General features: G+C 42.7%; 1 protein-coding gene across 1 annotated transcript; it reads left to right on the plus strand.

Annotated features, from left to right (window-relative positions):
• The first annotated feature begins 145 nt into the window (after positions 1 to 145).
• cat (catalase) lies at positions 146 to 8399 on the plus strand. The gene is made up of 13 exons (XM_031868741.1): positions 146 to 327; positions 919 to 1090; positions 1582 to 1692; positions 1935 to 2065; positions 2273 to 2377; positions 2551 to 2676; positions 2776 to 2967; positions 3334 to 3486; positions 3771 to 3909; positions 4077 to 4207; positions 5072 to 5179; positions 6454 to 6537; positions 7117 to 8399. Exons 1-13 carry the CDS (start codon positions 262 to 264, stop codon positions 7180 to 7182), a joined length of 1584 nt encoding a protein of 527 aa, XP_031724601.1. The 5' UTR covers positions 146 to 261; the 3' UTR covers positions 7183 to 8399.
• The last annotated feature ends 5660 nt before the right edge of the window (positions 8400 to 14059 follow it).

The following is a 14059-nucleotide window of genomic DNA, read 5'->3' on the forward strand; positions in this document are numbered from 1 at the left end:
AAATCAGTCCAATTAAATACTTTTGCACATTGAAACTTTATAGTGAAACTCAATAAGTTGGTTCTTTCTCCTCACATTGTATCAGCAGAGCCGAAAGTAGGTCGGGTTCCTCCTTTCAGCCAATCAGAAAGCAGGGGTGCAAGAGGGGGCGGAGCCACATTGAGCAAAGTCGAGGAAGAATTTTGTCAAACATCAAGATATTTCTACAGCATCTACCCAACAGTGAGTGGTGTAAACGTGCTCTGGCGCTGACCTGTCGAGATGGCTGACAACAGGGACAAAGCTACCGATCAAATGAAGACGTGGAAGGAGAACAGGGCGCTCCAGGTCCGTGTATACACACTGCATTTAATCAAATGTTGCTTGCTGCCTGACTTGGGATAAATGGGTGAGAGGTCGTTTGAGGTAAACAATCCAACGTTAGCAGCCAAAACCTCAAGCTAGCTTGTCGGGTGAGCTAGCGTTCAAGTCTCCTTAGTTTGGTGCTGCCAGCTGTTTGTGTTGAGGTTGTTTATAATCGTTGTTTTAGCAAAGGGCTCTCTGGAAAACGCTCGTTTGCTAACCTTATATGCTAAACTAACCCGTATAAAGAATTCAAATAACGTAAAGCAGCGTTAACTGTAATAAAAACGCATAAAAGTCATTTTTTAAGGAGGGCAATTCAGTCTAGATATTAAGTAACTATGTTAGGTCATTGTCTAAAGGCATGTTTGTGGTGGCACTTTACCCCTGTGAGTTATATAACCAGAGCAAATAGCTGCTATCACCTTAAGTAACCCGAGTTGTAGTGCATCTTGGGAAATAATGTAAACAAATGCACTAGGTATGAAGGAATTTCTTCACAGTTCGCCTACGATACGTATCTTGCATAAGGTAATGTGTTGTTGTTTTTTTAAAAGCCAATTCTACTTGCAACAGAGGCCAGACACACTGACCACAGGGGCCGGCCATCCCGTTGGAGATAAGCTGAACGTGCAGACTGCGGGACCGAGGGGCCCTCTGCTTGTCCAAGATGTGGTCTTCACAGATGAGATGGCCCACTTTGACCGGGAGCGAATCCCAGAGAGGGTGGTGCATGCCAAAGGGGGCGGTGGGTGTTGCATAAGTCTCTTCTGTGTCACCTGTGTGTTGGCTATGCAAGAAGTGTTGTCTCCCAATTGTTACTCTTTGCAAAAGGATATTGTTGCCTTTGTCACCTCCTCCTCTTTCAGTACATAGTGAATCAGGGTCAAAGTTCTGTGGCGCTAGTAGAGCTGGATTATTATTGGAATATAAAACCTTATTTCTGACGTAACAAAAGAAAATGTGTGACATGTTACATTGTGTATAAAAACACTGCAGCTGTCCAAGAAAAGTCAAGAGAACTAACTGACAAAAAAAGGAAAACTAAATAAATAACGGTCATTCTTGTCTGTGGATTAGCTCCAGGCAAATGCTAATCTTTGCAAGCCTTTGGGCAGATACTGAGCATAATCAGTTTGGAGGGAGCATTTTTCCAGTGCATGGCAACATAACACTCCACTAATCTGAGTCAACTGCGATATTACATGTTTAAGATGATTAATTCTCTCCATGATGCAGGAGCGTTTGGCTACTTTGAAGTGACTCATGACATCACTCGCTACTGCAAGGCCAATGTCTTTGAACATGTCGGCAAGACCACGCCCATCGCTGTCCGCTTCTCAACCGTGGGTAAGAATAACCGTGTCGTGTGTTTATGTCTGATTCAGTCCTTACTGAAATGCACTTTTGTTGGAAAGATGAATAGTTGCCAATTATTTTTCTTTTGGTCGACTCATTGCGTAATCGACTAATAATGTCGTCTTCTACTTTTGAAATGAGAACTATTGGCTCTGACAATGTCTGTGAATTCTGAACTTATCTTTTCCCTTTTTATCAATCGAATGTTCTCTCTTATTTTAATTTTATTTCAGCTGGCGAAACCGGATCAGCAGACACAGTGCGAGACCCCCGAGGCTTTGCAGTCAAGTTTTACTCTGAGGAGGGCAACTGGGACCTGACTGGCAACAACACCCCCATTTTCTTCATCAGGGACGCCATACTGGTGAGTGAGTGGAGGATGGTGTGTGAGCCGTAACTTAAGCCTGGAACTGAACTCTGAAACACCCAAGTAACTACAGGAGCCCATTGTAGAACTAGTTTCATCAGTCATGAAAAAGTTTGATGAAGAAATGATCAAATACACATTTCACAACATTTTGTTAACATGGATCAAGTGTGAAATGTAACTTGCCCACTTTTCCCTCTGCAGTTCCCGTCCTTCATCCACTCCCAGAAGCGCAATCCCCAAACCCACATGAAAGACCCTGACATGGTGTGGGACTTCTGGAGCCTGAGGCCTGAGAGTCTGCATCAGGTAGCTGATTCTGGTTGAGTGTACAGAGGACTGTTTCAGAAAATGAAGATTGATGGATGCATAATTCCCCTGGTTGTATTTACACCTGCACTAACCCGTTTATGGTTTACACCAACAGTAGTTGTCGCAGAAAACTATGCAGGGCTTGTCATTACCTTGTGTCTTCTGTGCAGGTGTCTTTCTTGTTCAGCGATCGAGGTTTGCCTGATGGCTTCCGTCACATGAACGGCTACGGCTCTCACACCTTCAAACTGGTCAACGATGATGGCGAGTGCTTCTACTGCAAGTTCCACTTCAAGGTCTGTTTGAGCCCAGGCTTAACTTAGATTCAACTTCATGGATCCACATCCTGGGACTTTGGCATTGCTTGTGTTACAGTATGTCATGTTTGTTTTTAGACGGATCAAGGAATAAAGAATCTGTCAGTAGAGGAGGCCAACCGCATGGCATCCACCAACCCAGATTATGCCATTGGAGACCTGTTCAACTCCATTGCCAATGGAAACTACCCATCCTGGACATTCTTCATCCAGGTCATGAGCTTCGAGCAGGCTGAGAAGTTCCAGTGCAACCCCTTCGACGTCACAAAGGTACCACATGCCTCCACAGCAGAGCAAACTGGGGATGCAGTCACATTACAAGATGTTGTAGGATACCTAAAAGACTCTGTTGACATTATCACAGATGTGTTTGTAGGTTGACATCATTGTTAGCAGTTCTTAATAAAACCTGCATCCGGTCGACTGAAGAAAAGTCCACTCAGGAAATCTTTCTGTGAAAGTGAGTCAAGTGACTCAGAAGGAGAACTAACTGTTCCAGCTGTGACCACTTACAGGCTTTGAGTGTCGTACGGTTTAGCTCCATGTTCAATGAGTTTATTCCCTGGGTGTGTTGTTTTCCCCACCCAGCAGTGGGATACAGTGATTTTTCAGGTAATTTGAGTTTTTCTCATTCAGGTTTGGTCACACAAAGAATACCCGTTGATCCCTGTGGGAAAGATGGTGCTCAACAGGAACCCAGTCAACTACTTTGCAGAGGTGGAGCAGCTGGCCTTTGACCCCAGCAACATGCCACCGGGCATTGAGCCCAGCCCCGACAAGATGCTGCAGGTAACCCCACAAAAAGTCTGTTAATTAAAGCTGCCATTGGTATACCTAAATCTGTTTGTATATGTAGTGGCCAGAGAATGTCTGCGTGTCTATGGTGTCTTGTTGAAGGCCATGTTCAGGCTTCCCAAGTCTTAATAGTTTCATTCCCTTCCAGCAGACCTAAAGCTGGACTAAATGCTCGTTAATACATTTCTCAAAGCGTGCTCGGTGTCGACTCTTTCTTTGACAGTATAGAGACCTACAGTGTAACCGTGCTATGTCTTGTGTGTCGTGTCTTTGTCTAGGGTCGCCTCTTCTCCTACCCAGACACACATCGACACCGGCTTGGAGCCAACTACCTGCAGATCCCCGTAAACTGCCCCTTCAGGACCCGCGTGACCAACTACCAGCGCGACGGTCCGATGTGCATGTTTGACAACCAAGGTAAGCCGTAGTCCGCTGTGTGCGTTTCTCTGTGCAAACGGTAACAAGGATGGCGATAAATGCTTAACTCCTTTAGGCAGGAGATGTGGCTCCATCATTTCCATCATTGATTTTTTTATTTTTTTGTCCGAGCCGACTCAACCGTGTTTCGTCTGTTTGGCCTCTAGGTGGAGCTCCAAACTACTTTCCCAACAGCTTCAGTGCCCCGGAGACCCAGCCTCGGTTTGTGGAGTCCAAGTTTCAGGTGTCTCCAGATGTGGCACGTTGCAACAGTGCAGATGACGATAATTTTACACAGGTAAAGATAGCGTCGCATGTTTAGCTGTGTGCCTCCAAGAGTTAAATAAGTGTTTTTGATTTGTGTATTACATACAATATATTCATTCACACCCTTTGTAAAGTGTACTTTCCAAAGCAAACGCTTGATTCAAAACTATATGAACTCTTCTAAATGATAATCAGTTGTAATACTTACTTTCAATGTTATTTAAAAAGCTGCACTGATGAATATTCTTATGTCAACAGTGGATCATATGACCCACATATGTGCCAAACCTACTGAGAATTATCACCCAACTCTGCAGCTCCTCTCAGCTTCGCACAGACATTCAACCTCTTTCAACTCGTTTCCAGTATTCACCTCAACTGTTTTGGTTTCCTCTTTCTGCTCTCATCAACGGTTTTTCTGCGAAGAAAAGAAAAAAGAGCGCTTGTAAACCCACTGTATACTTCCTGCCCAATACCAAACAGCAGACAGACAAAGCTGGTGAACATAGTGGAGCGTTTAGCAGCTAATAAGCAGAACTAAAAGAGAGTGAATCAGAAACACGGCTCCAAATAATGTTGCTCCTGTTTAGCTCAATGTGTAAATAAGCTCGTCGTTCATAACTGCTCTATATGGCGTTTATATCATAGACGTATAATTCATATCAATTGATAATCAATTACTTATTACCCACAATTAAAATACAATCATGCAAAGGAGATCATTTAATGTCCCACCAAGTGGGATTCCTGCTGCTACTTGGCATATTGGCGGGGTGCTCAATGTTCTTTTTAAACTGCAATTTCTTTAAGAAATTCATTTATGAATCTCATTTTGAGTTAATCGACTTTGACCAGGTTGTCAACTCTTTGTTTCTTCTTCTGTGCTTTATTGCAGGTTCGCACCTTCTTCACGCAGGTCCTGAACGAAGACGAGCGCCAGAGACTTTGCCAGAACATGGCAGGGGCCCTGAAGGGAGCCCAGCTCTTCATCCAGAAACGCATGGCGAGTACACATCACCTCCTATTGTATCCACAAACTCTTTGTCACATTACTGTCTCACGTATTCAGATGAGCTTCATGTTGAAACCACAGGATGTTTTTTTTTAAAGTGCACCAGTGTGCACAGGAAACATTTGTTTATGTGGTTTTAAGGCTTTTTTTCAAAGTTTCAAAGAGCTTTAAAAACATTAAAACTTGAAAGGACTTAAAGCAAACTTTAAAAGATCATGTATACAAATGTAGAGATAATCCTGATGTACAAAATAAACACTTTGAAAAGCAGCAGAACATGATCGGCCAATACGCCATTTAATGAGTTTTTTTTTTTTGGTAGTGGAGTAACACAATTTTTATTTAGTCTCTTTTGGGTTGGAGAAAGTTTTGGGACATTCATACAGTTATTAATCGCGTCAATGCACTGAATCAGTTTTTCAACAGGATGGGTGTTGTCAGGGGAAAGTGATGTTTAACATTTGAGTATCAACTGCATAATTATGATCGAGAAATAAACAAAATACCTTCTTGATGCATACGCGACCACAGAAGCACAGTAACCAAACCCAGTCTGGATTTATTGGGCTAGTATTTGTTGTGTTTGTCTCCCATAGTATCATACATAGAACTACCAGAGATGTTTTGAATATCATTTACACAGTTTATTATCTTCCATGCCTCCTTGACCAGCAACACAACCCCCATGAGGCTTTGTGCGGATGCGGGTAAAACTTTCAGTTCAGGGTTTCTGCTTTATTTTTGAACTGTGGTCATACTGTGTAACAGTTTTTCAATTAGCAAGAAATAATCCACCAAATTTAGGAAACTGTGTGTTTGAAACTATAAGAAACTCTGTAATTAGATATTGAGAAACTTTTTAAAGTCCCTGAAAACATGGCTTCAGTTCTTAAGTATTTCTCTACAACAATAACATCTAAAAATGCAATCATCATCTCATAAGTGATACCTAAAGATACATATTTTCAATAGTTTAAACTCACTTTACAACAAGACTTAGAAATAAAACGCTATTCTTCTTTGCCTGGACACTGTCAATCCGATCACACCCACCCATTCCAAACAACCCACCAACGGTCATCACATTTGGTGCACCAAAATACGTGACATCCCCTTTTTCCAAAAGAACCCTGCCCAGTTCAAACCAAAAGAGGAAGTAACCAAATAAACCGTAACTTTGGTAGATTTGAGTTTACTCATGAGAAGAAGCTGAAACTGTGTTTTCAGGGCCTTTTTAACATCTGATTGTCTGGCTCTTCATGCAGGTTGAGAACTTGAATGCTGTCCACCCGGACTATGGAAACCGGGTTGAGACGCTTCTCAATGAGTACAATGGGGAGGCCAAGAAGGTAAACACATTTCCTGTAAGGTGAAATCCAGTGTTGAGTCATAGAACTTGCTCCAGACATTCATGGCCCACAGATGACCAATCCTAATTACTTAAGTGCCATCATGACTTGGACATTTCTGATTTTGAGGTAATTATCCCTTTTTCATCTAGCACCACAAGCAGGTCAAAATTCAAATGTGTCGAGTACTTCAATTTATTACCAAATAGTTTCAAAATCAATTACTTTACCATCAGCCTCGGCTCTACTTTGTGTGTAGTTCTAAACTGCAGATACAGGTTTGAAATACATTCCAGATATGTACCATGAAAGAAGTAGTGTTATTTTCACATGGACCGACTGAACCCTTTAAACACTGAGTGTAAACACTGGGTAAGTGTGACCTCGGTGTGTTTTTAAATGAGGCCATTTAAAATGGATAAGATGTGACTGCATTGATCACCGGAGGAAATTCACCTAAATTTCTTGTCATTTATTTCGTAATGTCACCAGTTTATTGTGGACTATGCTGTTTATACTCTGCACACTTAAGCCATTTTTTTTTTTTTCTACCTCTTCCTTCTACTTTGTTTTCCTCAGAACACAGCTGTGCATGTTTACAGCCGTCCGGGAGTCTCGGCCATCGCTGCCTCCTCCAAGATGTGAGGACTTCAATTTCCGCCTCTTCCATTTATCTTCTAGCAAATGCACTTTTGTGATTACCAACTGCTACTACCAGTGACACGATTGGGATTAACTTTCAAACTACCGTCGGTGCCGAGACTGGAATACTAACCTTGTAGTGTCAGGGTTGGGTTGGTTCATTTTGAATTCAGTCAATCCAAACAATTGATTTTCTCTAAAATTCTCAAAGCTAGCAATACTCTATGATGAGATTAATGAATCTCTCTATCATGGCGTCTAATTCTTTTAGTGCTCGACTTTTAGCATTTATTAGCATTTTTGTTTGTCTGCATTAAATCAATTAACCCCAACTGCTGTTGAGTACTATGACAAGTGATAATTGTTTCGTTTAATTACGTACTCAGGTTTTGTGTGCACTACTATGTTATGATGATCCAACTCTTTTCTTTGGCTTAAGTTTAACTTAAAGAAAACAAATCCAGCTATTCAAAGTGTCTTCAGTCTTGGATCACATTTATAAAATACCTTGATTTGTTATGCAGGATTGGCTCGTGGCTGTGCTAATGGCAGGGCTTTTGTTCACTATGGGCAATGATCACTATGTTTTATTTGTATGAGTAGAACTGGCAATGGGAAACCCTTGTCAGTCTTACTGTTGTTTTCTTGTGGGCATCAGCATATTGTTAAAAAGTAAGGTTCAAGATGAGGACTTATTTCCGTTACAGCTAAAACAATAGTGCCTTTTTTGTGGATGAAAACGACCAAATACAGATCATTTTGCCCTTAAACTAGAAGAATCACTTATGATTTGCTGACAGTTTTTATTTGTTAGTTTTCCACATTTCTTCACATGTAGGAAGAGACTGAGTCAATAGTAACCTAATGATCAAAGATGTGAATCTACATTGACTAATGCGTTCCGTTCCAAAATGGTAAAGTGTTTAACGGCATATTACAAAGTGTGACACAGTTTGTAGAGGAGCCTCAGAGTTTCAGTTTAAAGATATCATGTCGGTCACTTTCAGACTACAAAGATCCACAACAGCAAACAATCAAAGGTAGCACCGTCCAATGGGAATTGTCTGTCACATGCTTTGTTGTGTATTTGTAAACTCTCAAATGATCATCTCAATGTAACATTTCTGTTTTCATTAATGTTCAAGTGAACCTTTTTCGGATGAGATGTGTGTTCAGTGCCTGTATTAATGAACTTGTAAACAAAGCGTATCAGCAGCTTCCCTTTGTCTGCATTTATTTCTGTCTTAGCAGGTTTGCATCTTCATGGATCTTTTGACACAGTATGTGATCAAAATGGCAGCAAGACTGATTTAATCTGACATTAGTGGGTTTCTTGTCTGTTTGGTGTGTCACCCAGTAGAGTGGTAAACCACTGGACATGTACGTGCGTGTGGGCTTTTAAATTACCTCCCAGCAGTTACCTAGTAAGCAAGTACAGTGCCTTGCATAAGTATTCACCCCCCTTGGATGTTTTCCCCTTTTGTTGCTTTTATACATGAAATCATGGTCAGTATAATTTGGCTTTTTTGTCAAGAATTTGAAAAAAAAGCTTCTTTCATGTGAAAACAGATTTTTACAAACTAATGTTAATTAATTAAAAATGTATAGTGTAAAATAAGTGTTTGCATAAGTATTCACCCCGTTTAAAGTGACTGACCTAATTCAACAGAAGTCCATCTAGTTGATGCCAGTAGTGTCACAAGTAGTGAAATGGAGATCACCTGAGTGCAGTTGATGTGTGTCAAGTGAATTTAGTATAAAAACACCTGTCTGGGAGGTCCAGTTCATCAGTATTCCTGCTACAATTGCAACATGAAGACAAAATAACACTCCAAGCAACTCAGAGAAAAGATCATTGAAAAGTACAAGTCAGGAGATGGCTACAAAAATACTTCCAACTCACTGGACATCCCACAGAGTTCAGTTCAGTTCATGATTAAGAAATAGAAGGAGTATGGCACTTGTTTAAATCTCCGAGAGCTGGCCGTCCTCACAAACTGAGTAACCGGGCAAGAAGAGGACTGATGAGGGAGGCCACCAAGACACCTAGGACCACTCTGAGTATTCAAGACTGCTACCAACAGTCTGGATGAGTACACAGAGGCTGTAACGTCATACATCAGCTTCTGTGAGGACAGCTGTGTTCCATCAAGCACCAGGGTGAGTTACAACAACGACAAACCCTGGTTTACAGCAGAACTCAGAAAGCTAAGGCTGCAAAAAGATCAGGCATTTAGGAGTGAGGACAAGGACTTGTATAAAGAGTCAAAATACAGGTTTAGCAAGGCGGTGAGAGATGCTAAACGACTGTACTCTGAGAAACTGCAATACCAGCTCTCAGCAAATGACTCTGCTTCTGTCTGGAGAGGTCTCAGGCAGATCACCAATTACAAGCCTAAAACCCCCCACTCCATGAACGACCTCCGCCTGGCAGACGAGCTGAACGAGTTCTACTGTCGCTTTGACAGACAATGGGACAGTCCTGACTCCATCCCCCACAGCTCCATCAACCAGCCCCAGACCACCAGGTCCCCCTCCCCCAGCCCAGCAGGGGCCCATGCCTCTGTACCACCCATCACAGTGTCCCCCCCACCCCCCTCCCCAGTAACGACCCTCTCTATTCGGGAGAGTGACGTCAACAGGCTCTTTAAAAAACAGAACCCCCGCAAAGCAGCCGGCCCAGACTCTGTCCCCCTCCACCCTGAAGCATTGTGCTGATCAGCTGTCTCCGGTGTTTACAGACATCTTCAACACCTCCCTGGAGACATGCCACGTACCAGCCTGCTTCAAGGTCTCCACCATCATCCCCGTCCCCAAAAAACCAAGGATCACAGGACTTAACGACTACAGGCCCGTCGCCCTGACCTCTGTGGTCATGAAGTCTTTTGAACGCCTAGTCCTGTCCCACCTAAAAACCCTCACTGACCCACTCCTGGACCCCCTGCAGTTCGCTTACAGAGCCAACAGGTCTGTAGACAATGCAGTCAACTTGGCCCTTCATTTCATCCTCCAGCATCTGGACTCCAGGAACCTACGCCAGGATCCTGTTTGTGGACTTCAGCTCTGGCTTCAACACCATCACCCCGTCTTTGCTGCACTTCAAGCTCTCTCAGCTGCACGTGCCTAACTCCACCTGCAAGTGGATCACAGACTTCCTGTCTGACAGGAAGCAGCACGTCAAGCTGGGAAAGCACATCTCAGCCTCCAGGACCATCAGCACCAGTTCCCCCCAAGGCTCCGTTCTTTCCCCTCAGCTCTTCTCCCTGTACACCAACAGCTGCACCTCCAGTCACCAGTCCATCAAGCTCCTGAAGTTTCCGGATGACACCACCCTCATTGACCTCATCTCTGGTGGGGATGAGTCCGCTTACAGGTGGGAGACTGACCATCTGGTGACCTGGTGCGGGTTGAACAACTTAGAGCTCAACGCTCTAAAGACAGTGGAGATGGTTGTGGATTTCCGGAAGAATGCAGCCCCACCAGCCCCTATCACTCTGTGTGACTCCCCCGTCTACGTGGTGGAGTCCTTCCGCTTCCTGGGCTCCATCATATCCCAGGACCTCAAGTGGGAGCATAACATCAGCTTCATCACAAAGAAGGCTCAGCAGAGGATGTACTTCCTGAGGCAGCTGAAGAAATTTAACCTGCCAAAGACAATGTTGGTGCATTTCTACACAGCCATCATTGAGTCTATCCTCTGCTCCTCCATCACAGTCTGGTACGCTGCAGCCACAGCCAAGGACAAGGACAGACTGCAGCGCATCATTCGCTCTGCCGAGAGGGTGATTGGCTGCAATCTGCCGTCCCTCCAGGACTTGTTCACTTTAAGAACCCTGAAGCGAGCAAGAAGGATCGTAGCCGACCCCTCTCACACTGGACAAAAACTGTTCGTGCCCCTTCCATCTGGCAGGAGGCTGAGGTCCATCAGGACCAAGACCTCACGACACATGAACAGTTTCTTCCCGTCGGCAGTCGGGCCCATTAACAGAGCCCGGGACCCCACTGACTGTCATCCCCAGGACAAATTCCTACCGGTCACTCCCCTGCACATCCCTTCTATTACACTCAACACTTTTACACTACACTTACATCTCACTTGTTTATAGTCCTGTTATCTGTTCATTTGTGCACTTTACTTTATTTTATTTTATATTTCACTTTATTTTATATTTTACTTTATTTTATATTTTCTGTAAATTTCATTTGTTTCTACCTTGCACTGTTGATTGTTGTCGATTGCTAAATGTTATGCACCTCCCGTCATGTCAAATTCCTTGTATGTTCAACATACCATGGCAATAAACGGTTCTGATTCTGATTCTGATTCTGAAGGAGTTAAAAGCTTTAGTGACTCAGATGGGAGAGACTGTACATACAGCAACTGTTTCCCGGGTTCTTCACCAGTCAAAGCTGTATGGGAGAGTGGCAAAGAGAAAGCCACTGTAGAAAGAATCCGCCCAAAGGCATGTGGGAGACTCCAAGGTCAATTGGAAGAAGGTTCTTTGGTCTGATGAGACAAAAATTTAGCTTTTTGGCCATCAGACTAGACGCTATGTTTGGTGAACACCAAACACTGCACATCACCACAAATGCACCATCTCCACCGTGAAGCACGGTGGTGGCAGCATCATGCTCTGGGGATGCTTCTCAGCAGCAGGCCCTGGAAGGCTTGTAAAGGTAGAGGGGAACATGAATGCAGAAAAATATCGCCAAATCCTGGAGGATAATCTGACTCAGTCTGCAAGAGAACTACGACTTGGGAGAAGATTTATTCTCCAGCAAGACAACGACCCCAAGCATACAGCAAAAGCTCCACAGAATGGTTCAAAGACCACAAGGTGAATGTTCTGGAGTGGCCAAGTCAAAGCCCAGACCTCAATCCAATCCAGAATCTGTGGCTGGACTTGAAAAGAGCAGTTCACGCCCGATACCTGAGCAACCTGACAGAGCTTGAGCTGATTTGAAGAAGAATGGAGATAAATCTTAGTGTCCAGATGTGCCAGCCTGAGTGAGACACATCCACACACACACACACACACACACACACACACACACACTCAGTGCTGTGATTGCAGCCAAAGGTGCATTTACTAAATACTGAGCTGAAGGGGGTGAATACGTATGCAATCTTTACTTTACCTTATATATTTTTAATTGATTGACATTATTTTGTAAAAATCTGTTTTCACTTTGATATTAAAGAGGTTTTTTTTGCAAATTCTTGTCAAAAAAGCCAAATTATATTGACCATGATTTCATGGATAAAAGCAACAAAAGGATGAAACATCCAAGGGGGGTGAATACTTATGCAAGGCGCTGTAAGTATCAGCTGCTGGACTACTGTTTTAGGCTCTTTGGATCCAGGTGTGTCCCACTCCACATAATCACTCCACATAAAAGGCTTTGTCCCAAATCAATACTACATACAAACTCTAAAAAGTAGCTATTGGTAATTTACTGTTTTAGCAGTTGGTATACATATCAGCACATTTTACCATTTTATACTCAATGTGTGACGTTGTGACAAAAGGTTTTTACCTCAGATGGGATGCTTATTTTGTGTTTTTTTATTTCCTTTGTGCATTGCATTGTGATAGATTCGTGTTAGTCAACAGCACATTTAATAATTGACCGAATCAGTATGTATGATGTAGCCTGTAACTTTTCCAGTGAGCCTGTGCACAGGAAACATTTGGTTATGTGATTTTAAAGGCTTTTTTCAAAGTTTCAAAGAGCTTTAAAAACATTAAAACTTGAAAGGACTTAAAACAAACTTTAAAAGATCAAATATAAGAGCATGTATACAAATGTAGAGATAATCCTGATGTACAAAATAAACACATTGGAAGGCAGCATAACATGATAGGGTTTTAAGCCTGATTTTAAAGGCTGAGTCGGGGTAATATTTTTCCACAAGTGTGATGCATTGTAAGTGACTGAATCGTCACTGCTTTTGATCTCACTCTCACATCCTCTGCAAAAAGTGCTGTGAGCTAAATGTTCAGCAGCATGCCAACATTCTAAAAGCACTATGCGACATAGTATGTCACAAAAAATGTCCTTGTATAGTATGTCAGACAAATTTCCTAAACATGTGATGGATCAGTATGCCAAAAAAATGTCACAGTATAGTATACATCAAAAGTCATTATTGTATGTCATAAAAAGGAACAAAAATGTCACAGTATAATGTAACAATATAGTCCGTCGAAACAAATCATTAAAAGTCAAAGTATAGAATGTCATAAAAAAGACAATAGCATGGGGAAAAATAGTCATAAAAAGTCTTAAATATTATAACCTACTAATAATCATAGTATGGTATCCTTTTCAAAAAAGTTATGAAATGTTGTCTGCAGTCAGGTTTGAATGCCAGAATTTGTTTGAGATTTCCTGTCTGTGATGCCTCAACTCAATCAAAAGGATTGTTTAATGGACAAAATGTTGTTGTTTTTTAAATTAATATGCAAACTCTTCTGGGATTTTTGTAAGGCTTGTATTGTATGTTCTTTTTCATATCCACAGCCAACCCTTGTGTGTTGCGTTTCATTGGAAATTTGGTGAAAAAAAGAAGCCGACAGTTACATTGACAGTTGAGTTCTTGCGCAACTTCACAAAAAGTTGAGTTCTTGCGCACCTTCCTGCAACCCACACTCCAAACTGCAGGTGAGCTGACAGCATGAATCCTCCGAGTTACCCGACTGAGAATGTTCCATTGCAGGGGAGCAATGATGGACACCCTGGACACCCTGGATACCCTGGACAGCCTGGATACCCTGGACAGCCTGGACACCCTGGATACCCTGGACAGCCTGGATACCCTGGACAGCCTGGAGGACCTATGGTTCAGTACACCACTGTGAACATCGCCTCGGAGGCC

The sequence above is a fragment of the Anarrhichthys ocellatus genome, unplaced genomic scaffold, assembly GCF_004355925.1.
Source record: "Anarrhichthys ocellatus isolate YVR2014 unplaced genomic scaffold, GSC_Weel_1.0 scaffold2, whole genome shotgun sequence".
NCBI classification, from domain to species: domain Eukaryota; kingdom Metazoa; phylum Chordata; class Actinopteri; order Perciformes; family Anarhichadidae; genus Anarrhichthys; species Anarrhichthys ocellatus.

Bases quoted from the DNA above. Each gene is read 5' to 3' on its own strand.
- cat (XM_031868741.1), top strand. From the start codon at position 262: ATGGCTGACAACAGGGACAAAGCTACCGATCAAATGAAGACGTGGAAG. The intron at 1,091-1,581 runs GTGGGTGTTGCA...TCCATGATGCAG, and splicing joins GGTGCATGCCAAAGGGGGCG to GAGCGTTTGGCTACTTTGAA. The intron at 5,180-6,453 runs GCGAGTACACAT...CTCTTCATGCAG, and splicing joins TCTTCATCCAGAAACGCATG to GTTGAGAACTTGAATGCTGT.